Source organism: Rhinolophus sinicus, linkage group LG18 (genome assembly GCF_036562045.2).
Source record: "Rhinolophus sinicus isolate RSC01 linkage group LG18, ASM3656204v1, whole genome shotgun sequence".
Lineage (NCBI taxonomy): Eukaryota > Metazoa > Chordata > Mammalia > Chiroptera > Rhinolophidae > Rhinolophus > Rhinolophus sinicus.
Window position 1 is genome coordinate 7,276,866 of NC_133767.1, and position 26,784 is coordinate 7,303,649.

At 47.3% G+C, this 26,784-nt stretch overlaps 1 protein-coding gene across 3 annotated transcripts in view; it reads right to left on the minus strand.

Moving 5' to 3' along the window:
- The window catches only part of SNX29 (sorting nexin 29), a 425,148-nt gene that overhangs the window by 369,455 nt on the left and 28,909 nt on the right, over positions 1-26,784 (minus strand). For 2 of the 3 annotated variants that reach the window (XM_074322948.1, XM_019715145.2), the window contains exons 4-8: positions 24,984-25,108; positions 7,075-7,255; positions 3,994-4,064; positions 2,582-2,830; positions 504-879 (exon numbers count right to left, since the gene is read on the minus strand). In XM_074322948.1, the coding sequence (XP_074179049.1) occupies positions 504-879; positions 2,582-2,830; positions 3,994-4,064; positions 7,075-7,255; positions 24,984-25,108 (1,002 nt within the window). Of the gene's footprint in view, positions 1-503; positions 880-2,581; positions 2,831-3,993; positions 4,065-7,074; positions 7,360-24,983; positions 25,109-26,784 lie in introns of those variants that run through there. The other variant, XM_074322949.1, reaches the window with a different exon arrangement.

Sequence of the window (26,784 nt, forward strand, 5' to 3'; positions counted from 1 at the left end):
ACGCTCTCAGCTATGCTTCCCTGCTTTATGCCTTCGCACACAAGCCCCTACCACAGGCACAAATCTACAGCAACTCAAGTGTGAAAGCAGCAAACGCAGGCAAATTACTGCTGTTCACACCCTGGCAGATAAACAGAGAAGTCACTAGCCCACGACTGTTATTCTCTAAAATAACCCTGCCTTTCTCCTGAGTTTCCAATGCTACAGCAAGTTAAGCGATGGGAGGGAAATCCAGGAAACAAGAATGAAAGATGTGTATTTAAAGCAAAAAATTCAAGGCACACATCTCAACCCTAATTTTGTAATAAGTACCTTCAAATAGGCTCCCTTCCTCTCTTTTAGTTCTCAGCAAGCTAGTAACAGTCCTTCCTCCTAAATCAAGATCTGAAAAATGAAAGATGACCTAAACAAACATAAAACTTGCACCCTTATTTCACCCAACACTGCAGAACGCGGAAGCAGCTAACGAACCACCCTTCGTTAGAAGCTAAATTGGTACTTACTTCTCGGGCGACTCCGAGGGGCCTGGGTGCTTCCTTCCCGCTGTGTTCCCATACACGTCATCCCCGTTCTCATCCACATCTTCATCATCGATGCTCTTCACATCGAGCTTCTGGTACCCAAACTCCCCGTTCAAAGACAGAGAATCAATTTTCCATGAGTTGCTGCTCTGACTTCCATTGGAATTTGGCCCAAAGGGGCTTTCAAAGGCTGACATGATATTGACTGAGGAGCGGTCGGAGTTCTCCTCCGAGCTCTCCCCAGCCCCAGGCATCTTTTTAAAAACATCACCAGAGTTCTGCTCGTCTTCCTCGTCATCAAATGAGATGATGTTGGTCACCTTCTTTTTCTTCTTCCGTTCCTTTTTACTTTTGGCATCTGGCAGAAGAGAAGATATGGAGGAAGAAAAAGTAGGCAAGATAAAGGGACGATCGAATGACCTTGGCTGTAGTCAAGCACCTTCTACTACTTTACTGAAAAATAAATTGTAAGATAAACTCAGATATTTTTTTAAATCCTTGGGAAAACATCTGTTTACAGGAGATTGAGCAAAATGGATGCGGGCCTCTACTTCTGATTTAAACAATTTTTGGATATGTCTCCTCACACAAGGGGGGAAAAAGAAAAAATAAACAAATGAAACTACATTAAATAAAGTTTTGGGGCAGCAAAGGAAACCATCAACAAAATGAAGACAACCTACTGAATGGAAGAAGATAGTTACCAATGATACATCCAATAAGGGGTTAATATCCAAACTATATAAAGAACTCATACAACTTAACACCAAAGAAACAATCTGATTAAAAAATGGGCAGCGGACCTGAATAGACATTTCTCCAAAGAGGACATTTTTCCAAAGAGGCCAATAGACATATGAAAAGATGCTTAACGTCACTAATCATCAGGAAAACACAAATTAAAATCACAATGAAATATCACCTCACTCCTGTCAGAATCACTATCATCAATAAATCAACAAACAGGTGTTGGTGAGAATGTGAAGAAAAGGGAACCCTCCTGCACTGTTGGTGGGATTGCAGATTGGTTCAACCACTACGGAAAACAGTATGGAGGTTCCTCAAAAAATTAAAAATAGAACTACCATTATGACCCAGCAATCCCACTTCTGGGTATTTCATCTGAAGAAATCCAAAACACTAATTCAAAAAGATATATGCACCCTATGTTCACTGCAGAGCTATTCACAATAGCCAAGATATAGAAGCAACGTAAGTGTCCATCAACAGACAATTAGATAAAGAACATGTGGTAGATACATACAAAGGAATATTATCTGGCCATAAAAAATAACGAAATCTTAACATTTGCGACAACATGAATGGACCTAGAGGCTGTTCTGCTCAGTGAAATAAGTCAGACAGACAGACAAATCCATATGATTTCACTTACATGTGGAATCTAAAAAACAAAATAAATAAACAAACAAAACAGATACAAACTCATAGATACAGAGAACAATTCCCATCTCCAAATGGGAAGGGTGTTGGGCGGATGATGGGTTAAAAAGATGAAGGCATTAAGAAGTACACATTATCAGTTATAAAAATGGTCATGGCAACAGTACGGTGGTCACCAAAGAGAAAGGGGGATGGAGGATGAAGAGGGTACCGGGTGGTCAAACACATGGCGACAGAAGACTAGACACTGGGTGGTGAGCACGCATGCAATATACAAATGATGGAGTATAGAACTGTACACTTGAAACTTATATAACAAATGTTACCCAAACAAATGTAATCAAAACAAAGTCATCACGGGGAATACAAGTATAGCCAACAGTACTGTGATCACTATGTATGATGCCAGAGGGCTTGGTAGATCGGCTTGGTAGATTTTTTTCCCTATCAGCTTCCCATTGAGGCAAAGCTCTCAGATCTCTTCTAGAGTGAATAAGGGTAAGAAAAATAAACGCAACTGTGAACTGCACACGCAAGTGCATCAGATTTCATTCCCCTCGGCACTGGCAGGTGATGGGGTGAGTCCGCCTTCGCCCAGGCTGTTGTCCTTTTACCCAATGACCCGCTCGGTTCTACCTCAAGCGCCCGTTCCCACTCACCAACACTGACGTGCTTGGACACGACGGGCAGAGGGTCGGTCTCCTGCTCAGGCTTGATGAGGATGGAGACTGCAGAGGACGCCGTGATCTCCCTGAACAGGCTGCTCACTCCCTGCGTGGACTCCTTCAGCAAGGAGGTCACATTCTGCGTCGACTCCTTTAAGAGGTCCGACACTGTCGGCGCAAACTTGCTCTGCCCGTTTAAGTCCTTGTTGTCAATGTTGATGGCAAAGAGGATGGAGTTCAGACCTGCCCCCAACAGAGAAGAGTCTGGAGTGTGTGCTGTTGAACAGAATCCCACCCCCGATGCGAGAACCAGGTGCAGACATCGCAGTTACACAGGAGGGTGCACGCTGATCTTACACGCTGAGAAAAACCGCGCCACCCCCATCACTGGGGTCAGCAGACACCAGCTACCACAGGAGCCGAGTCTCTCCAAATTCTCTCGCTATCTGTCGGGAGGGAGGTTAAGGAGTAAGTTCTGGGGTCAGACTGACTGGGTTAAACCCCAGCACGGCCACTTACGAGCTCTGAGAGCTTGGTCAAGCCATTTACAGCCTCTCTGACCTTCAGTTTCCTCATCTGTAAAATGGGGACGCCGTATCTCTTTCATAGAGTAGGTATAAAAGACCATCACCCACCAAACACTCTCAGCTAAGCAAGCAATCACAAAGTGGGCACCAGTATCGTTACCATTGTTTTAGGCCAACGTCCACACTGGTATCCTAGGGCCAACAGAGGAAATCATGGTTGAGTCTGGCTCTTCCTCATCCATGAACTAGACTAACATAACGCTCAGTCTGTGGGGCTCAGTACAAACTTTCAGGAAAGGAGGTGGGGCAAAGCAGCCAACAAAGGACTTGGAAGAAAGAAGCAAGTTGCCTGCTCCTGTCGGGTTGTTTCCATCTTTCACCCTTTGAGCGAGAGTCAAATGATAAACAATTTAACAATTCACCAACTACCAGAACGGCATTCCAGGGCTTTCACGCTGACTAACGGTGTACATCTGATGCTCTCACAGCCCCGTAAAGGTGACTGCAAGCTATCGGGATTCCCACCTCGCAGAGGAGGGAAACAGAAGTCACGGAACTCACAGGACGTGCCCCAGGTCACCAGCCAGGGAGGGGCAGAGCCAGGCTTCACCTCCAGTTCCTTGGGTCTTTACAGTATACCTGCAAAGCCACAGCCAAACACCCTCAAGCCCATGTTTTCCCTGGAGGGCATCAAATTCTACATAAATGGACTCAATGCTCAATGCCACTCAAGGAAGAACCGTGGCAAGTGATTCAGAAAGTCAGTGAGGGACAGGGAAAATCATAGCACCCGTTGGAGTTACACTTTCTCTCCCAAGCATTCTCCTCGGCTCACCAGGCTCCCCGGAACCCACCACCCCTGGCCTTGGCCAGACTTACCAGCTGCCATGGTAGGAAGCATGCTAGACCTTTCTTCATCCATCACAAAAGACCAGTCTTCATAAAAAGTGCTGCAAATTGAAAGAGAAAGGAAAAGGCTCTGAATAGTGCTTCTCTGCGTCCCTCAGCCAGACAATTCCATGATATGGGTTCTGGAAAATCCGTGCCTGGTCATTCCAGAGTGGATATAGGAGGTCTCTGCTGGGCTGAAGCTTCGGGTTATAAACAAAGGACTGACTGTACACATCGTATGACGTCCTCATTGGTCCCCTGAGATCTTTAGAGTCCCCTGAGCTTGAGAGTACTGAAATAGGCGTGAGATGTAAATGTGGTGTTTATGAAGCAGCAGAGCAGAAACGGACGGAGGGCTGACTTCCATTCAGGCAGGGTCTCCAAGAGGCAGACAGGAAACCCAAGCTGGGCCACGGGACCCCCTGATTGGGCCAATGCAAGGAGAGCATTTCAGAAATTACAGCGCTCCATGGCTCCATCAGCCAGGTCATTCGTATGTAATACCCGCTTGAGCTGCAGACCCAAAAGCCCAAGTTATCCAGGGAAGGGCTGGGGAGCTAAAAAGGCCCCACATATCGAAACAGCTGTTGGGGGCAGGGGGGCAGAGAGGCCTACAGGGTCTGTCCAAGTTCATGCGGCAATAAATGGTACAGCCAGGAGTCAAAAGCAAGTCTCCCAGTCCAATTCCCCAGCTCTTTATCCAGCTTCCTGCTAAACAGTAACAAGCAAAAATCCTCAGCCCCGACTTCCCCACCAGGTCAGCGGACTCTAAATTAATGGAGTCAAAGTTCAGTGTCACTAAAACACAGTCGACGATAAGCGACCTATAGTTCAGCAAGAGACTGAACACATTAGCTGCTGAAGTGACTGAACACAACGAACAGAAAGAGAAATGAGACGCATCGTTTTCAATACACCTACAGCATGTCAGAGGAAGCAGGAGCCACATGTTCAAGCTGGCCTTGCAACTGTCCCTCTGAGTCCCCAAATTGTGATTCTTTAAAAATCTGAGCAAGTTTTCGTGCATTTAAATGAATCTGGTTTTCCCACCTGGAGTTAGATAAGTGGCTAGTGATTCAGGTAAGTTCAACTGTGATTCTTAGCAGCAGGATTTCCTTCAACTGCTCGTGTTAAATTCAACTTCGATGTTGAGTGTACAACTCTGAACTACTTGCAAAGGATCTGCTGAGAAGGACTTGATGAAAATTCACTTTAAGGAACGTAAGTATGTTCTCCTTAACTAAAGCCAGTTAACTCTCAAGAAGAACCATGTTTCTCCAAAAATAAGACCGGGTCTTTTTTTCCCCCCTTCTTCTGCCTCCCGCCCCACTCCGGTTCAAGCCGTTGTTTCTCAGTCTAGTTGTGTAGGACACAGCTCCCTGGCCCATGCTGGTATTACGGCTGCCAGCCACTCATGATGGCTGCTGGCCACTCACACTCTCTGCCGGCCACTCACACTGGCTGCCGGCTGCTCATGGCAGCACACAGTAGCCCTCGGCAGCACTCAGCCAGAGCAGCCTGCAACAGCTCACACCGACCTCCAGCTGCTCACAGCAGCCCAGCTCCAGGGAGAGCTGTTGTTCACAATCTTAGCTGTAGAGGGCGCAGCTCACTGGCCCATGTGGGAATCGAACCAGCGACCTCAGCATTAGGAGCACAGCGCTCCAACCACCTGAGCCACCGGGCCAGCCCAAGACTGGGTCTTATATTAATTTTTGCTCCAAAAGACCCATTCGGGCTTATGTTCAGGGGATGTCATCCTGAAAAATCATGCTAGGGCTTATTTTCTGGTTAGGTCTTATTTTCAGGGAAACAGTACAGACAGACATCCGCAGCCTCCCAACTCTAAGCAGCACATAGGTGCAGCCAGCACGTCATCCAGGCCCCCGTCACTCCCATTTTGGACCCACAGTCTGAGCATACAACTAGACAAAGCACCACAGGCAACATCAACGGGAGAACTTCAAGGGTATTTGTTAGAGACCTAGCGCACAATCCCAGGGTGCCTCAAAAATTACCGGTAGAGAGGTCACCACAAGGGGCAGCAGAAACAGAACAGGAGATTTGAGCCAAGGAACGCACAGCAAGATATGAAATCACAGGACTGTGTCACGGCACTAATGAAATCCCAGATTATTGAATTGAATGAAATTTCACTGTTGAGGATCTGGACCCTGCTGAGCTGGAAGTTATTCAAGAGACCAGGGCAGCACTGATCACTGTCCCCTTGTATCATCAAGTGACACAAAACTACCTGTTTGATCCACCATTCTCAGAGGGAAAATTACAGACCAAAGAGAGACAGAGACAGAAAAACAGACAGACAGAGAGACAGAGACACCATGAACATCTTGAGTGCAGGGAAAACAGCAGGATTGTCAGTGTTTCTGAAGGGAACGTGGCTGGAGGTTTCATGGTGTTTGTTATGGAGGCATAATCTGGCCAATACCCCCGACAGAGGGAACTTTGTGGTTTTGATCAAGAAAATGGGGAGTTGTTTCTTAATAACAAATGAGTTCTCTACCCAATTTAAAACTTCCATATTCTTTCAGTCAGTTTGGTATTGATTAACCTCAACAAAAAAAAGAAAAAAGAAAAAAAAACCCAGAAAGAGTTGTAAAGAACCCAGCACACCAGGAAAGACAAAACGTGAAACTGGGTATTAAACACCCAGCATCTAAAGAGAAAGAAATTCTGGATCTGAAAGAAGCTCAAATTAAAGTTCCATAAGTGAAGAGCAGGCTATTGTCCTAAGATAATAGCTCTCTCCACACACACCCCCACCGCCTTAATACCAATAAGCATTTATTGAGTGCTTGTTGTATGCAGGCGTCATGCCGAGCCCTTCACAGGCCTTCTCTCATTTATTCTCCAAACCAACTGCCCCCGCAGCCAAGCGGCACCCGAGGGAAACCCAAGTGCCCCAGACGGTGGGCCTGAGATGCCAATCCAGGCGCCTGACTCAGATTGGGTGCCTGCAGCGGCTGGCCCCGCCCCCGGCCGCCCGGCCCCGCCCCCGGCCGCCCGGACCCGCCCCCGGCCGCCCGGACCCGGGACCCGCAGCCCTACCTGAGCCGGCCGCGGTCCGCCAGCAGCATGTGCAGGTAGCGCTCCAGCGAGTGCTCGTTGAGGGCGCAGCGCAGCCAGGCGCGGCCGCGGCCCACGTCCGAGGCGATGTGGCGCAGGGCGTAGAAGCGCTGCAGCTCGTGCTTGTTGAGGACCTCCTTCACGTAGAACCAGAACACGGGCTCTGCGGAGACAGCAGGACAGGCGCGTGGGGCTCGGCCGGGCACGCGCCTCATTTCCAGAGTACCGTTCCCTGGGCATCTTTGGGGCCTGTACGCGAGTTACTGCCTTCGCAGGAAAAAGGAAGATACTGAAGAGTATCCCCGAAATAAAAATGACCCCCAAATTTACCCTCCGGAGGCAGCCACTGTTAACGTTTTCCAGTATTTCCTTCCAGTCTTTTTTCCTGTACTTTTCTTTCTTACACAGAATTGACGTCCAAGACAGGCTGGATGATAACCCCCAAACATAACCGTGTCTCAATCCCCGCACCTGTGAATTTCAGCTTCTATGGCAAAAGGGACTTTGCAGGTGTGATTCAATTAAGGACCTTAAGAAGAGATTATTCCGGGTAGTCTCTGTGGGGCCAACGACGTAATCACGGGCATCTGTACAAGAGGGAGCAGAGGGAGATTGCACATAGACGAGAAGGCCATGTGACCAGGAAGCAGAGATTGGAACAGCCATGGCCACAAAAAGCCACCAGAAACCGGGAGAGACAACAACAGATTCTGCCCTTCAGCCCCCAGAAGGACCCAACCCTGCTCCCATCTTGACTTGAGCAAAGTGGACTGACTTTGAACTTCTGCCTTCCGTACTGTAAGAAAATTAATTTGTTTTAAGACATCCAAGTTTGTTGTAATTTGTTATAGCAGTCACAAGAAACTAATACACTATCACACTGTGTGTTTTGTGTATAGATATACACATACATACATATAAATGTGCGTGTACATATCTTTTTTTGTACATATCTTTTTCTACATATATATAAAAATACACACGCACACACACACATAATTTTGTGCTCTGGTTTGTTTCTTTTCTTGTCTACATCATAAACATTTTCCTGTAACATTTAAACATTTTTGGAAACATGATTTTTCATGACTTCCCAGTTAAACATAATTTAACTATCTCGACTGCTGGAAACATGATATGTTGCCAATTGTCCCTATATCCTGTTTTGAACCTCTTTGTACACAACTAATTGTCCGTATTTCTAGTTCCTTAGGAGAGATTTCCACAGATCTGAGAATAGGAACAGATTTAAGACTTTAAGGGAAAACCAAGAAACTTTCTTTTTATCCAAAAAAACAGTCATTTTATTGCCATCCTGCCTCTATTATCCACACCCACACAGACTTTTTCCACGGTTGTAATTTTAGTGTCTTCCTAATTTTGTGATCAAGTTTCTGTCCTTAACATTGGCTCATCCACACTTTTTCATGCCACCAATAATAGTAACAGTAACAACAGCAAGAGCTGATACTATTTAACTACAAACCAGCCACTGCGCCAAACACTGACCTCAGTTGTCACAATCGCCCTGCCATCTCCATGTCAAAGACAAGGTCTGAGGCCTGCGCAAGTGGAGTCACTCACCCAGGGATACACAGTCAGTAAGCACTACAGCAGAATGGGACCTCAGAGCTGTCTAACTACAAACCACAAAATCACCCGGCCTTGTGAAGTGAGCGGGCATCTACCTTCTTTGAAATGATCATGTATGTTCACAACTGCTTAGTATCCCATGGGAAAGAGTGCTTAGAATGCTGCTAGATGGGGATTCGAATCCAGGAGCTAACCAGGCTCCGAGAACCTTCCATCCAGAAGGATGCACATACACCCATCTCCATACACGACGCCAGGATAACAAGCTCACTGTAATATTTCAGCCCAGCTTGCCTTGCACCACGAACTGGGCGAGGCTATGGGCTACCAGGCAGAGACAAGAAGGGCTCGTCCCTACCAAGAGTCCAGTCTAGCGGACAGCACAGCAGGCGCAGAGGTCGTGCAGTGGAATGAGCCCGGGCAGGTCACTCGACGGTGCTAAGCTCTGGATTCTTCTCCCTTAGCATAAGCCCCAAAGTGCAGAATCACCTCAGTTATTGGGGGTTGTAACTGAAGGAAAGGGAAGTAAAGCACGGAGATGCTCAGCCCACACTGACCAACCACGGTTTACTCAGTAATTACCTCCTTGTAACAGCATGAGTGTACAGGGGGCGCCAAAAACATGTAACACATCGTAAGAAAGGAAAACACTGTGTTAAAATGGTAATACTCAATATATACCGATAACGAAAGGTGAGTACAAGTCCCATTTGACTTCTGCAATGACAAGAGGTGCTCAGAGTGGTTACATCAGCGTCCAGACACTTCTGATGACGGCGAACAGTGTTGGGTAGACTTCTGTGGTGAGCTGTAGACTCTTCCAGCACCACAGCGGAAGCAGCAGGACGTGTCGCTGTGCGAGGCCTCCCGGGTCTTCCCTTGTGCATGTCACACACAGCGCCATGCGTCTCAGACTTGTCACGAATGCGTGCAGTTGGTAGGCGTGTTGGAGGTTCTGCTGCAGACTCAAGCCTCCATTGTCGTCGTACTTCCACAACGTTCTCGAATGTCAAACACCCCTTCAAAATGATCTTGCGCTCCTTGAATGACTACTGCACTTCCGCCATTTTCTTTGATTGTCCTGCCTGTCGCATGGTGACACTAGCATTCAATTGATGAACGCCATCTTTTGAATGAACGTCATACTACACATTGCTACCATAATTCAATTCAACTTCGAAAAGTAATACATACATAAAATCTCTTAAAATGTGTGTACACTTTTTGGCCCCCCCAGTATATGTACATATGAGTGTGTGTGTGTGTGTGCGCGTCGTGTGACTTCTGGGATCATTTACAATGAACGTCCCAAGAATGGCTGGAAAAACCACCAACAGGGCAGTTTGCTCAGGACTACCTTCTGTCTCAACACCTAAATGCCAAACTAATGCCAAACGAATTAGATCAGCCCAAACCACACAAGTGCTTAATAGCCTTCTTTCCACTCAAAGCCTCTCTCAGAAACCACGATGGGGGAATTTGGTGAGAGTGATGCCCTAAGCCAGCCTGCCAACCACCTGTTTTGAAACACACCAGACAAACATCTGTATTAATATTATCCATCACGATTCAAATCAAATGACTCATCCACGTCCTGTCTTTCTTGAAAACTGCAGTCACCTCCCTCTGACCTTGAATACACATGAAACACTCTACGGTGTTTTCACCTTTCAATTTCGCAAATTGCTTACTGCTACAGAATCCTTCTAAAGCTTGCCAGAGCGATGCTGACGATGATAAGAATTATCCCAGCAGGATTCCGCTTCCACTGCCAGAATTAATGTGATCTATTTAAAGAGCAGCTCACCTGCCACTTAACACTTGCAGTGTCCGTAATTTAATTTGGGAATATACGCCGATCTCTTACTGCTTTGAAACAAGGGGCTAATTCAAAAAGTGGGCAAGGGCTTCTGGTTCTCCCAACTCCTGAAAGCCATCTGCCAACAAGAACTGGAGCCAGGAAGGGGGTGTTGAGGCGAGTGACCTGGGGCCACTGGGAAACAGAGGATGACAAATAGCACAGGCCTTGGCAAAGTTTCTAACGGGCCTCAACTTTAATTGATGCCAAGAATTCATATTTTGGAGGCCAAAGAGGACCAAAACCTTGGCTCAAATTCTATTTCAGATGGTGTGACCTTGGGTAACTTACTTTGTCCTTCATCTTCTTCATCTGTAAAATGAGTTTGCTATGAGGGAAAAAATAAGAAAATAAAGCGTACATGTGAAGCGCGGTGCCAACACACCAAGGCAGGCAAACAACAGCCTTTCCTCTTTCTTCTGGAAGTTGCACCCCTCTTTCCGAGGGGAACCATGATCCATTTGAAGTTGCCTCCAGCACAACCACCCTTCCCTCCCACAGGGTTGGGCAGGTAACGCAGGCTGGGCGATCACCTGCCCACAGCAGGGCATGTGTCTCAACCCTCACCTGCCTCACCCTCCTCCTGGCCCTGTTTCATATTTTGTGTATCACGGATTTTTTTCTATATTTTTACCATGATTTTTTTGTAATACTGCATGAAAATACTATTTACCTTGATTGCTGAGTTTTTGGTGCTCCCTTAAATTTTGTGGCTGAAGTGAGTGCCTCACTGCCCTCACCCAGTCCCAGCTCTGGGCCACAGGGTCCGGCCCACAACTTCTACCTGAACTACTGGAAGCAAGGTCTTGTGTCCTTCTAGAACAGAAGTCAGCAAACAAGGGACCCAGAGCTAAATTCTGCCTTCTACCTGTTTTTGTAAGTAAAGTTTTATGGGACACAGGCCCACCCATTTGTTTACATATTGTCTGTGGCTGCTTTCCTGCAACAATGGCAGACCTAGGGAGTTGTGACGGAGCCCTATGGCCTAAAATTCTTAGCATCTAATCCCTTCAGGAAGAAGTTTGCCAACTACTGTTTGGGAAGCAGGAGCTCATTAATTGTGTGATCCTGTAGAGCGAGCCCACCTAGAAAAGACACCAACCCAGAGAGAAGTGGGCTGAGACAGAGACAGATTGGGGGTGGGGGACATAATCCAGCTCGAACCCTAGATTTCTTAGTTTCTTAAGTCAACAAATGCCTTTTTTTGTTTTGTTTAAGTCTAAGTGGCTTGCTAACACTTACAACCAGGAGAAGCCTAATGCAGGGAGATCGGGTGTGTTCTTCAATCATCTGATAATCATTTATAGAGACGGACAGCACGCCAGGCTCAGAGCAGTGCCTGCGTGCATTATAGGGGCAAATGCGTCCCGCAAAACTAAACAACAACCAAAAGCATTACTCAACAAGAAACAAAAAACCCAACTACAAAGAGCCAGGCTCCTCGTAAACAAAGAAAGGCTTGTTTTCCTCACACACTTAGACTGGAGGGAGACACTGGTTCAAAGTCTGTCACCAGCAGCATTTCCAATCTCCCGACCTTCACCTCACTGTCTCAGAGGATTGTCACCACGTGGGGAATCATAGCCACAATCGGAGCAGGAAGAAAGAAGACAAGATAAACCCAGCTTTATCACCCCTTTTTCAGGCAAGGATAAGTCATCCCAGAAAACCCCAAGGGAATGGAGAATAGGACGTCAAGACTGGCTTTGTCACTCACAATCCTTTACCTAGAGAAGGACAGCCCACAGCCCCAAGCAAAATCAGGTTCAATTAAGACAAAAAAGAAAAGGGAGATGGATTTTAGGTAGGAAACTAACAGAATGGACCATTCCAGGAACAAAGGGCAAACCAAGTGCGTCTGTATCCCAGCCTGAGACGGGGATGAGCGCAGGTGCTCCGAAATCCCATCACACCCCAAGGCCGATGAGCCCAACCTCAACACACAAATGGATCAGCAAAGCAGTTTCCAATAAGGCTGTAGCTTTGTCACTTGGCCATCTCCCAACCGGCCACAAGACTGCCTCCTGGAACGAGAACACAGGGACTGTGGCTTGCACATGAGCTATACATAAATAATAAGGACTTATACAAAGTATGTCAACTTGATGCCTTTTCTTTTTTGCTTTTTTTCAATTGTAAACTATGTATAATAAAATTTACCACTTTAACCATTTTTAAGTGTATAATTCAGTGGCATAAAGTACATTCACAATGCTGTGCACCTATCACCACCATTCATTTCTAGAATGTTCTCATCATCCCAAACATAGCCATTAATCAATGAGTCCCTAGTAGGCCCTGGTCATCTCGATTCTACTTTCTGTCTCTAGGAATTTGGCTGTTCTAGATACCGTATCAGTGGAACAGTACAATATTTGTCCTGTTATGTCTGGCTACTTTCACTTAGCACGTTTTCATGATTAATCCATGTTATAGTATGTATCAGCATTTCATTTCTTTTTTTGGTTGAATAACATGCCATTATATGTATAGACCATATTTTGTTTATCCATTCATCTGTCCATGGACATTTGGGTTATTTCCGCCTCTTGGCTCCTGCAAAAAATGCTTCAGATGAACATAGATATACAAGTATCTGTTTGAGTCCCTGCTTTCAATTCTTTTAGGTAAATATCTAGAAGTAGAATTGCTGGATCATATGGTTAATTCCGTTAAACTTTCTGAGGAAACACCAAACTATTTCCCACAGCGGCTGCACCATTTTACATGGATACTTTTTTTTTTTGGTGGAGGTAGAACTGCCTTTATTTTTCCACAACTGAAAAATTGTTATTAAACTCCCTTTCAGTTAGAAAAAAATCTTAAACCTGCCAATTGAAGGTAACTTGGCCACTTTTTTCAAATTGTGGTAAAATTCACTTAACATTGAATTCACCATCTTAACCACTTTCAAGTATAGAATTCAAAACTTGACACATTTTTAAAGAATGAATAAAGGCACAATAATCTGAGATACTAGATTACTTTGGGAGGCTTCAGTAGACTTAAATTTTAAAATTAAGCATCACTACTGACTCTGTAGAACAAATGCCAGTGATCTTGGTGGAGTGGGAGGGGAGGACAGAGATGAAGCAAGAAGACAAGGAGAAGCTGCCACTGACGGCCAGGCGAGAGCCGGCGCCTCCACTGCGGCGCTGCTTCACATGGCCCCACGGCCCCTATCACCAGCCCAGCTGCAGCTGCACTGGTCTCCTGGGTGTTTCTCCACCAGGCCACGCCTAGGGGCCTAGCCAGCCAGGAAAAAGCAAGCACACCTGGCAGGCCATCGAGGGAATTTAGCACAGGGCATCCGTTACAAAGATTTTGGAAGAGCTAAAAAGCCAACTAGGAACAAGGAGCCAACCTAGCGATCACCGATGTCAAAAACCCAGCCCATCCCTAGAGCCAGAGGAACAAGAGGAAAGGGTTGGATTCCCAGGGCTGCGGGGCAATGCGGGACTGTGCCAAAGACGCCTGTGGGAGGAGAAGAGGGAGGCCTAAGCCGTGGGCCATGTGGGGCCGCCAGGACCATGGACGAAGCACAGCCATTGCCGGAGATGTCACCTAAAGCAGAGGTGACAGGGAGAAAAACTCTAGCTCCCGTCCTCCTCCCTCCTTCTAGACGCAGCACCACCTGACCAAGCGGGAGGACAGGGTGTGCAGGGGAAGAAAGGGCAGAGAACAAGCCTGAGAGCAACAGGCACTGACTGGAACACACTTTTGAACTTGCTGAACCACTGGGAATTCCTGCCCCAATACCAGCACGGCGAGCCCTCATTTCCTTAGATTTCTATTAAAATGTCCCCAGAAAGAGGCTGTCTGAACACTCTACACAGAAGAGTAAAACCTCCACCCATGGCAGACCACTAGCTCGTCATCCACATCGACCCGCTCTTCTTCCGGAACCCCCAGACAGACTGGATTCCCAGCCTGCTCTGCAGTGGCCAAGTGACACCGTTTCCACTACTCGCAGGTGCCTCTCACTGGCCTGATTCACTCATTTCTGTCATCTGTCCGGCCCCTGCGAGCACCTGAGGTCTGAGTCCCAAGCTCTGCCGCCTCAGCACAGCACACTTGGCATTCACCCACATTATACAAGAGTCTATGACACCTCCTTTGTTACAAAGCGGGAACCTTCTCTAGCACCAAAGAAACAAGGACTTCTAAAATAAGTGTCTCATTTCCTTCTAGGGGTGTGCCCCATCCGCTGCTGAAAAGCCATTTTCATGCTGTCAGGAGCAAAGCAAAGGATCCATGGAACCAACAAGCTGGATGATTATGGGCTAAAAACTGACAACTTGGAGGCCAAACCTGAGTCTTAGTTTATGAGACATTGGGATCAAACACCTTTGAAACAGCCCAAGGTCACCTTGGGCCAAGAGGCATCAATCCAGCAATTACAGATCTTAATATATGCTTGGACACTTTCGTGTCCCTTAGTAAAGAGCCATCAGCCCGAGCTCTCGGCCGTCCCCAGGACCCTGTGGACACCCCATAATCTAGCGACTCACAGGTTCACACTGAGCCCAGGGAGAACAGCTCTCTGGATTCTGGCTCCCTCCTTATGGCCGGCAAGTCCCTACCAGCTGTTAAACATTTTTATCACCACCCCTAGGTAGAGTTCAGTATTTTGTCAGCCCCTTCCGCAGACATCCTTCCATGGTCTCTCTCACCAGAAGTAGCTCATTTGCAAGTTCACGAATATAACAGAGAAACACAAAGAGGGAACTGAAACATTATAGGGATAGGGTGGGGGGAGAGTTGACTTCCCCTCACCATCAAAAGGATGGGCCCAGGGTTCTCCTGACACATGCGGCTTCCTCCATAATTCACTTTCTACAGAAATGAAATTGTTGCCCAAGGTGACCCAATGAAGCAAAATATAAATTCTGATTTGAGTCAAATGCAATCAACCGTTTTCAAAAATCCCCACTGAGGATCAAGGAAGTTGGATTCTCTAATTTTACAGCTGTGGGTATATTAATGCCACCTGCTGCTCAGCCGACTGAGAAGACGTGCAGACAGCAGAGGGTGGGGTTTGGCTGCCCAAGAGAGTCAGCAGTGTGTCCCGAAGTCGCGGTCCTTGAGTCATTGAGCGAAACATAGTTTTTTGGTGGCCAAGCACCTTGCAATACACTGGAGCTACTGTGTTTCCCCGAAAATGAGACCTAGCTAGACAATCACCTCTAATGTGTCTTTTGGAGCAAAAATTACTATAAGACCAGGTATACTATACTATACTATACTATAATATATTATGGCTCTTATACAAGACTGGGTCTTACATTAATTTTTGCTCCAAAAGACGCATTAGAGCTGATGGGCCGGCGAGGTCTTATTTTGGGGGAGACACGGTACAAGGATGAGCAGGGATGGATCTAATCTGTGACCATTGAGAGCGAGAGTCAACGAAAACCCAGGTAGCTCTATACACAGGTTTGATGAGGACTCAGGGCTACGGGGGCGGCGGGGGGGCACCTGTAAGAGGGGAACAGTCCTGCTGAACTGAGTAGGGAGCTCATGAATGACTTTTTGAGAGTGGCCTGAAGCTTCAAGAGAGAAAACACCAAAACCACAATGACATACCACTTTACAGCCCCTTGAAGGACTATTCCCAAAAACAGAAAAATAGCAAATGTTGGTGAGGATGTGGAAAAAATGAAACTCTTGTGCATTGCTGGTGGGAAGGTAAAAATGCAGCAGCCACTATGGAAAACAGTATGGAGTTTCTTCAAAACATTAAACATAGAATTACCGCACGACCCAGCAATTCCACTTCTGGGTTTACACACCCAGGAGCATTGAGAGCAGGGACTTGAACAGTTGTTTGCACACCCACCTTCAGGGGACACTAGTCACAACAGTCAATAGCTAGGAGCAGCCCAAGCGTCATGGACAGATGGGTGGATAAACAGTGGGGTTTGTCCATAAACTGGAATTATTCTGCCTCAAAAAGAACGGAAATTCTGACACCTGCTACAAATGTGGACCCTGAGGACATTATGCTAAATGAAATAAGCCAGACACAAAAGGGCAAATATTGCATAAGGCTACTTCTATAAAGTACCGAAAATAGTCAAATTCATAGAAACACAAAGTAGAATGGCGGTGTCCAGGGGCGGGTGGGAGGAGGGAATGGGGAGTTATTGTTTAACAGGTACAGAGTTTCGATACGGGAAGACGAAAAGGTTCTGGAGATGAATAGTGGTGACGGTTGTACAGTGTGAATGTACTTAATGCCACTGAACTACACACTTAAAAATCGTTAGATTTGTCATCTTTATGTTATGTATATTTTATCACAATTTAAAAGAGAGAGAGAATGAAAATAGAAGTTTGAGCAGCTGTCATTTGGGTGAGGGTTGGGGAGGAAGAGCAGTGGAAGGGAAAGAACACAGGGTACTACCAGACATGAAGAGTTTCCGGGTTGCAGAAACCAGGAGGGCTCTTCAGAATTTAGCATTTAACCATCTCCACTGGGCAGAGGCACCGAGCAATGAAAAGACAGTCGTACAAAGATGCTCTCCCCAGAGTATCCAGCGTTAACGATGTGGTTGTTGAATTGTGGGGAGGTCCCGGGGGTCCCCGGGCAGGGGCTGTGCCGGGAGAGGAACCTGTGGGAATCAGGGCATGGTTTCTTTATCAACTGGATAGAAGCGTTGCAATGTCTGACCTGCCCACTGCATGAGAGCCCTGGGTGTGTGGCAGGGTTTAGAGGAAGAGCAGAGATAGACAAAGCTGGTAGGGGGCAGACCTTCGAAGCCACGTCAACTCTGTCCCAACTCTTTTAGGTGAGAGAGCGAGTCGGTTATGTAAGACTCCTCTGGCTGTAATACGCAGAGTAGGTTAGAGCTGACCGAGATTGAAGGCAGACAGACATAACTGGGGGAGAGAAGAGAACTCATTAAAGGTGGAGGAAATGTGAGTGGATTAGGGGACCATCTGAGAGGCAGAACATGGTGCTTTGTGAAGGTCTAGTTTGGGGGCAGAGGAGAAGGAGGAGGAGGAGGCTGGGAGGAAGCCCGAGGGCTGCCCAGGGGTCCTGTGTGAAGGGCAGAGCCATTCACGAAGCAAGGGACACGGGAGCAAATGTGGGGAAATGATGAGGATTCAGTCGTGGAGGCTGACAGCCCCGTGGTCCATTCAAACAGAGACCTGCAAGAGGGAGACAGAGCTCCAGGGAGTGAGCTGCCGGAGGCACAACTTAGAGGAATCAACCCAGAGACAGATATTTTCACCAAGGAACTCCGACGGCATGTGTAGGAATGAGAGGCAACAACAGAATCAGAGACGAATGATAGTATTTAAGTATGTAGAAATGATCTGCCAAGATGGATCTGCGAAGAAGTAGCAAGTATGCCAAGAGGTCAGGCACTGCAGAAGAGGGGAACGCAGTGTGTCAAGGTCAGAGGGTCGCTGGTGCCAAAGGCTACTGAACAAAAATTAAACTTAAATTCTACAGCAAGTGTGTCTCTGGTATGTGCTAAATCATGCCTACCACCTTATAAATAGACTGCCAACGCATAACCTGATGAGAATATATTATTGATTAACAGCAACATCAAATTCCGAGATTATGCCCATGGACTGTCACTGCTGTGATCTGAATGTGTCTCCTCTAACTTCCTATGTTGAAATCCTAACCCCCAAAGGTGATGGTATTAGAAGGTGGGGCCTTTGGGGGGGGATTCGGTCATGAGGGTGGAGCCCTCCCAAATGGAATCAGTGTCCTTATGAAAGAGGGTCCGGAGGGATCCCTTGTTCCTTCCACCACCTGAGGCCACAGCGAGAAGGCACCAGCTATGAACCAGGAAAAGGGCCCTCAACCAACCATGCTGGCGTCTTGATGCTGGGCTTCCCAGCTTCCAGACCTGTGAGAAATAAGTTGCTGTTGTGTATAAGCGACTCAGTCTGTGATGCTGTGTTAGAGCAACCTGAATGGACCAAGACAGCCACTAACTGCAGCGGTTCTTCTCTCTCCAGTAGAAGGGGAAAGAATTCACTGTTCCACGCTGCATTCTCTACTGGCTTCCAATGGCTGCAAGACCCACCAATTCCAAGCCCAGCCTACGCAGAGTTTTCGATCACTTTTAACTAATTTTTAATCAATTTAAAAATTAATTTTTGCTTTTCTCTCCGAAATGAATCACTTGCTCAGTAGCACGCTGGAGGGATCCTCGTATAAGGCAACACAGGAAACGTGACGTACAGTGCCAGGCACATTGAGTAATGCTCTTCCTTCCATCCGAAGTGCACTTATTGGACATATTTTTATTGGAGAACCTGTGTATTTCCAGACACTATTCTAGGAGCTGGAAAGTCAAGAGGAAGTAAAACAGACACGGCGCTCTGCTTTCCCAAAGCTTACCATCCAATGGGGCATATGGTCAACAACTAAATATGTGTGATGTAAGATAAAGTGGAATTCCCTGTCCTTTGTTCTCTGAGACAGGGGGTGGCAAACGTTTTCTGTAAAGGGCCAAATAGTAACTACTTTAGACTGTACCAGCCATGTGGTCTCAATCACCACTCTGCCTCAAAGCAGCCATAGATAGATAGTAAGCAGATGAATGCGTGCGGCTGTGTTCCAATAAAACTTTATTTACAGAAAGAGCAGAAAACATCCAGGTGTCATTTCAAAGATTAATGTGCTAATTACGTCTCTCCTCCCGTTTCTGGAGCAAAGGCCTTTGACTTGATTTTTTAAGGTTCTTACTTTTCTCTACTGTTTAAGTTAGGATGTTTGGGGATGCACGTAAAAGGCAATCAAACTCAAAATGGCTTAAAACATTAGGGAATTTATTATTTCACGTAACATGTCCAGCAGTTGGGCAGGGCCACCGTTGGTTAATTCAGTAGCTCAGTGACATTATCAAGGATCCAGGTACTGCCCATCTTTCGGAGCTGCCATCCTTGGTGTACTAGCATTTGTCCTCAGACTTATCCCCCTTCGTGGCTGCAAGATCATTCCCACACGTCCAAACATCACAGTTACAAATAACACTGCAAGGCCCTGCAATGAGCCTTCTCTTGTGTCTCTGCTTCATCAGTGGGGAACGGTCTCAGGAGCCCCTCCAGACTTCCTCCTTCTCCTTGGTCAGAACTGCACCTCATGTCTATTCCTGACCAGCTACCGGCAGGCTGATAATTATCACAGCTGGCCTGATGCGGACTCACTCCCCCCGCGGCTAGCTGCAGGCCTGGAGCTCTTGGCCATCCAACATGTGAACAAAATCAGAGTTCTATGACCAAAGAAGAAGGGACAGAACTGCTGGGTGGGGGAAAACCAATGTTTGCTATAATCACTCATGCTAACCGGCATAACTAGAAGGGAAAGTTCGAACACACAGCAGGACCAGACTCTGAAAACGCAGACTCCCATCTCACCATCACCAACCGAGGCAATCATTTGTGTAGACAAATCCAGTCACTTATCAAAGCAAAAGGAACCGGCTCCTCCAGACAAGCAGACTCTCTCTCACTTCTGGGGTTTGACTCCTAGAGACGCACTGCGTAACCTCATCCCCAGCCCCTCTGGGCCTTCGTAACCCCACTACCTGGACGATGTCTTCAAGGGGATCTCAGTTAGGCATGCTCACCGCTTGCCAAGCCCGCCAACAATACTGGGCATGACAAAGCTGAGTTAGCATAACTGCTTACAATTATGTCTGTCTTACCAACATTTCATAAGTCAGGGCAAAACTCCCCAAGTCAAAAACAACAAGAAACCTGAATGCTAAGCTGAAAACAAATAAAACAAAAACACCTGGCAGACAGCAAACTAGGGAATGGGAGAGGTCTGCAGGCACTGATTCAAATCATCACAGAACTGAGGGAAAACGGGTTGCAGACTCCCTTTCCCAGGCTCTAGTTTATCTCCAAGGGAAAACCTGGTACCTGATGTGTAGAAAAGGAACCAAAGATAGTCACACACAAAGGTGGCACCTCTGGCAACAGGAAAAGGCACACAATGAAAGAGTCACTTCAAGAGTCCACTTTCAGCTACGGAAGATTAGCCGGGATCAGACCAACTCTCCCACAGAAACAACAGCAATGGAAAAACCTAGACAACTTTTTTTAATTAAAACTGAAGGCCTAGGAGAGAAGTAAAGTCCATAGATATGAGTCCTTCCTACATTTAGAGCCTTGTTCTGCCCTTGAGGCTTTTTCCAACTATAGAACTGCTCCAATGAAAAGGTAAGCTGAGCTGTCAGAATTCCCACAGGGACGAAAAAAAAAAAAAAAAATAGAGTTCAGGGCCTGCCAAGGAGGAACAGCACTGTAAACACCTCAAGGATTCAGCCGTGTCCCGGATTGAACAGTGTCCCCTAAAAATGCATGTCCACCTGGAACCCCAGAATGGGACTTCATATGGGAAAAGGCTCTTTGTAGATGTAATTAGTTAAAATGAGGGCCTGTGGAGGGCGATGGGAACTAAATCCAGTGTGACTGGTGTTTTTCTAAGGAGAGGGCACAGAGAGACACGACACAGAGGAAAGACAGCCAAGTGAAGACAGAGGCCAAAATTGGAACAGCTACCAACCAAGAAACACCAAGGATTGTGGCAACCACCGGAAGCTAGGAACACATTCTCCCTCAGAGCTTCCAGAAGGAACCCACCCTGCTGACACCTACACTTTAGATTCCTGGCCTCCAGAACTGTGAGAGAATACATTTCTCTCTGTCGTTTGAAGCCACCCAGGATGTGGAGATTTGTCACGCTGCCCTAGGAAACTGATATAAGCCAGAAACCCCAAAGACCTGCATCCTAGAAATAAGGCAGCAGCCCTCACAAATGCTGAAGCCCACATGTGAACTGGCTCAATCCTTGGCTGGATTAAATAGATCGTCCTCTTCTCTAATTGCCTGAGAAGAAATAGTAAATCCCCTCTGAAGAAAGATAACATCATCCCAAACTTCAAATCATCTCTGCAATTCTTTATTCACATCTGGCATTCAGTTGAAAACACCAGGCACGCACAAAGGCAAGAGTGTATTCAAAATGGAGATGAAAAAAAAAACAAGGGACTTCTGGCTACAGCCAGATGAGCGCTAACAAACCCTCTCCCCAAAAAGCAACTATAAACCTGGACAAAACTGACAAAAACAACTGTTTCAGCACTCTAGAAACTGACTGCAAAGGCTTACAATCTGAGCGGTGTTTGCGCCTAAAATCCACTGAATTTTAGGTAAGAACAGTGGGAACAATAACGACAGTGCAAAATTAAATGCCAACCCACACTCATCGCCAGTGTTGGGGGCAATAGGGAGAGGTGGAGAGTGTGGCGACAGGGGCGCTGCCCCCTCTACAGGGCAAGGGGTTGACTGGGCTCCAACCAAAGTCAGTAGTTAAAGGCGGGCCCAGAGTCACAGGTCCTCAAGTTTAAGAAAAGCCAGAAATCCATATTTCAACATAACATCCCATAATTTTTAAATATTGGCAACTTAAAAAAACTTTTTTTTTTCACGTATGCTGTACAAGGCACCAATTTCCAAACTCAGTCCCGCATGCACCCTATCCGCAGACGGCCAAATGCAGTCATGCTTCTGGCCGACTCCCAGGAATCTCGACTGTATTGTGATTTTCAACGACGTCATTTTGTTCAGCCTTTCCTTTGAAGTTCAGCTGCTTTTCTCTCTTCGAAAGGGTAACAATGTTCCTCATCTGTACACTGAGCTAATGCAGCAGGCTTGTGGATGAATTTACTGTTGTTTATTCTCTCCTGTCACTTTCCATGCAGTGAACTGAGCGAGAGTGGCTGCAGAGGAGCACTGATGGGCATGAGGCCCGACGCCAGGGGAGGGCGAGCTGGGAACAGCCCGGAACCTGACATGGGCCTGACATCAGTTCTGCCATTTCCCAGCGGTGGGACTTGGGCAATTTATTTGAGCCTTGTTGTTGTCGTCTGAAAAATAAGGACACCATCGTCTACCCCGGAAAGTCATCACCATGTTTTCCTCAAGTGCCAGCTCCCGCAGCTCCGTACCAAGGCCTGGGCTTTGCAGGCACTTTCTCATGGAGTCCCCACCGCCAGCCTGCAAGGCAGGGGCTGTTATTAACCCTATTTTATCCATGAGCAAACAGGAGCACAGAGAGGGGTGTCCCAGAGAGCTCCTGTGTGGTATGTCCCTGAGCCAGGATGTCAACCCTGCCGTCTGCCTTGCGAGTCTGATAGAAACTGCTAAGCTACATCGAGGGCCTGACCAGCAGCCGGCAGGGACGAAGGGGCAGAACAATGCTCATTTCCACCCATTCTTCTCTTCATATGTCATTTTCTTCATTCTGCCTGGAAGGGTCATTCCAGTGGCATTAAGAACAGCCTCAAGAAGCCACTGATGTCGTATTTCCCAGCTCTTAGCAGCTGAAAGACCACCTGCTCCCTTCTCTTGTGAGGTTTTTAATCACACGCTCAATAGCAGGAAAGAGGCTTGAGTCAGCCCTGGACTGTCCTGGACCAGTGAACTGTTCACTAGCACGGCCAGCAGGGAAGGCAGAAGCCCGTGGCAGCCCCTCCAGAGCTACCGCAGTCTGGTCTTTCCCCTGCTTCTCACTGTCTCAGCAGCGGCCCGGTGCATCCTCCTCAGCAGGAAACAAAGCCAGAGACCCAGACATCAGTCTCTTCGGGATGCAGGTGCAGAAACCAGGCCAGGAGATGGGAAAGTAGCAAGAACGCAAACCTGAAGATGCCTTGTCAGCGTGCTGGTACTTCTCTACTATCAGAGCCAAGTAACAAAAAGACAAGAATTCTCGTCTGATGGGAACAGAAAGAGCCATTACTCACAGCCAAAAGGTCAGCGCCTAAGAGGGGATGAGATGGAAGAGGAGGATAAAAGTGTTCTGAGGAAAGAAGGGCGACTGGTTAAACATTTATTAGGTGCTATGAACTGAAGCAGCTCTTTACATGCGATTCTCCCGGACTCCTCCTGACAAGCCCCCAGGTAGACGAGACTATCTGTCTCTACAGGTAAAAACAACTAAACCCCCCAGCGCCCCCAGGCTCAGACCAGACTCACCCTCCCAGTCCGACTCCAAAGTCCGAGTTGCCTCTGCCACAGGCGGCAGCGGCCCTCACGTGGATGGAAGCAGACCCAGAGCCGCACTGGTTTCATGAAGGCAGCTCCCCACACACAGGGAAGATGGGAATGAGAAGAAATCCAAGGGCCAAGCAAGCCGAGGGGGATGGTGGGAAAAGCTATGTCCTGGAACAGCTCATCAACCAGTGCAGCGCCCTCGGCCACCCCCATGCAGAGGCCCAGGGAAGTATCCTGGACGTGAGACAATGGAGGCTGACCTCTGAGGTGGCCACAGCTGGCAGGGGTTTCTACAAGCACCGAGGCTTTTCTCTGAACCAGCCCCCTACATCTCTGACTTTTAAAGGAGGGACCCAGGAGCACAGGGAAAAATCAACGGCGACAAGAATCCCTCTTGCAGCTGTCCCCTGACCCAACAGGAACCAAATGCATTTATGAAAACGAGCGACTGGTGAGATGAACAGGAATCAAAGGTGTGTTGGAGGGCAGACAGGAAAAGGCAGGGAGCTACACCAACACGAGGGAGAGGGAAAGGCAAAGGGTCCGGAGTGCAGGGGATTTCCACACACCTCCCCCAACCACGGTGAGGGCTGGGTTTCAGCTGTGACAGGTGAGGAACCAGTTCAAAATGACACATTTTACTCAGCAGTGACCATCACAGTGACAAGAAAGATTCGGGGATTGAGAGCAGGGGACACAAGCAAAATGTGGGGGGAGGAAAAGGACGGAGGATGTTTTTTTACATGATGGAATACACTGGAAGGTTCCCATCCAAAGCAAATCACTCTCAACAGCATCTCATCTGTACAGTGGAGAAAATAAAGGTTCATCCTCCTCACAGGGCTGTTGTGAGAAGTGAATGATTTCCTCTACCAGAAGACTAACAACGCGCCAGGCGTGCACTAAATTCTCCTAAATGTTCATCGTTTTTATTATTAGCGTTATCCCTGCCATTCAGTGACACAGGAGCACATGGCCGCTGGGAAATGCTTTGACGACTTTAAAACGGACGGTAGCAGAACTTACAAGCTCAGACACCGGCGTGGTTTCTGTGGCTGTTACTGAAGATGGATTTCATTATGAAATGTCATGCTCTCCCCATGCATAAAATTAAAACAGATTATTAATTTCCCAGCAACTGCCACACGACAGTGGTGAGACAAGCACCTTGGCTGCAGGCCCCCAAACCCTTCAGGAACCACAACATGTGGCTCTGAGAATTCTGCACAGAGGATGACTTCATTTAAATGAAAGCGCCAGACATCCCCATTACTGACACATGGACATCTTTCCACATGGCTTTCTGCACCAGCAGCCCCTACAGTGACTGCCCTGCTCACTACGAAAACATAAAGTGAGAGCAAGCGGAAAGAGAGCGCCCTCCGGGCCGCATCTGGCCGAACGGTACCTGTTTCGGTTTTGCTGGAGAAGCCTGCTGCCTGTTTGATGGCGGCTGCCGTCAGAGCTAGTCCTCGACTTCTCTTCAAGCCATGCTGCAGGACGGCCTCGAACTGGGCACACAGGCAGGTCACCCTGCAAGAGAAACAGTGACTCATCAGTCCACCCTGGGAAGGGAGACAAACAAGCAGGGTGGCCCCAGCATCTCCAGGGAGCCAGCGCGTGGCCAGGTGTGAAGGTGCAACCAGACACCTGGATTTACAGGCCGGTAATTGACATGGAGTTGACAGGCTGCCCCACACACCTCTTCTGTGTATGTTCATTTCACAGAAGCCCCACACAGTCCAGCATATTCCTAAGACTGCCGAAAGCACAATAACAACTCACAAGAAACAAGGGAAAATGGAATTGGTGCCAGCCAGCAGGGGAGGGCGAAGAAAAGAAAAAAAGCCAATTTAAGAACAAATCAGTTCGGGGAGAGGCTGGGTGTTAATTTTATCCAATTCACAAATTTCAACTCAAGCTTATATCACATGTAGTTTAAGGAACAAGATTATCTTCTAAGAGATTGAATTCACCAGCCTGCCAAATTGGAAACACTGTGTAATTTCATGGCCTGTTACATACACTAAAAAATAATATGATTTCTGATTCTTGTTCTTTATCTTGTAAGAGATTACATTGTGAAGTCAGATCCAGAATTGACAGAGTTTTCAATTAAGCTATAATTACTGTGCATTTTATTGAATTCATTTCTCAATAACCAAAGAAATTGGAGATTTAGGAACATGTCGGCAAAAAGATGAGCCCACAGTAACGACACTGGATTCTGAACGGCCCTCCCAGGGACCCTGGGCCTCCAGCCCAATTGCATCTGTGGACTTGTGAGACCCTCCCATTCACTGATGCGACAAATGTGAAGAAATCCTGGACTTCTCCAATGTGCCAGGCTCTACCCTAGGCTCTGCGGACAGGAAGGTGGGAGTGAGACAGGCCACGGTCTCCGCCTCACCACATTGCACAGTTCTAGCAGGGGGAGATACACAAACAAAGAAGCCAACCAAACCATTTTAGTCGATGAGAACTTTGAAGAAAATAAAACAGGATGAGGTGGTAAGTGGAGACAGGGCAGAGACGGGCTTCGGCTCTGTGGCATGAATGAAGGTAACATTGGAGTTAAGACCTGGATGTGACAAGAGTCAGCGAGCTGGGTAGAGGGGCCCAGTGCCAAGGCCCTGAGGCCACCACCATCCAGTGCAACCTTGCCTAACGACAGGCATTTCCTACTCCACCCACCCCCACACCTGTAGTAATAATACTCCAAGAGTTTATCATTCTGTGGGTGGCAAAATATTTTCATTCCCATGATTCATTAGCTCCTTCCATCAACATTATGATATACGTAAGGCAGGTATTATTTTCTCCATTTTACAACTTAAAGAAACTGAGGCTTAAAACATTTAAGAGACAGCACACAATCAGTACAAAATTAGCAGCAATATGTGCTCTGCAGTCCTATCCACCCCACGCTGATCCTGCCACACCCCACACCACCAAGACAAACATGCTCCATTGGAAGACAAAAGCCTTCTCCCTCCCATACCCAAGCTTTACCTGAGTCATGTCTACAGCAGAAAACCCCAGCCCAGCATCAGCAAATACCAGCACTAGTACATTTACTCTCCATTCCATGCCTTCACCAGTCCACGCCAGCATTCGAGGCGACCACTGCCAATGAGCAAAGCTGGCAGTGCCCAGAAAGGAAGCCTATTTAGCCTCCCAAACCTACCACTTGTCCTCAACTACACTAT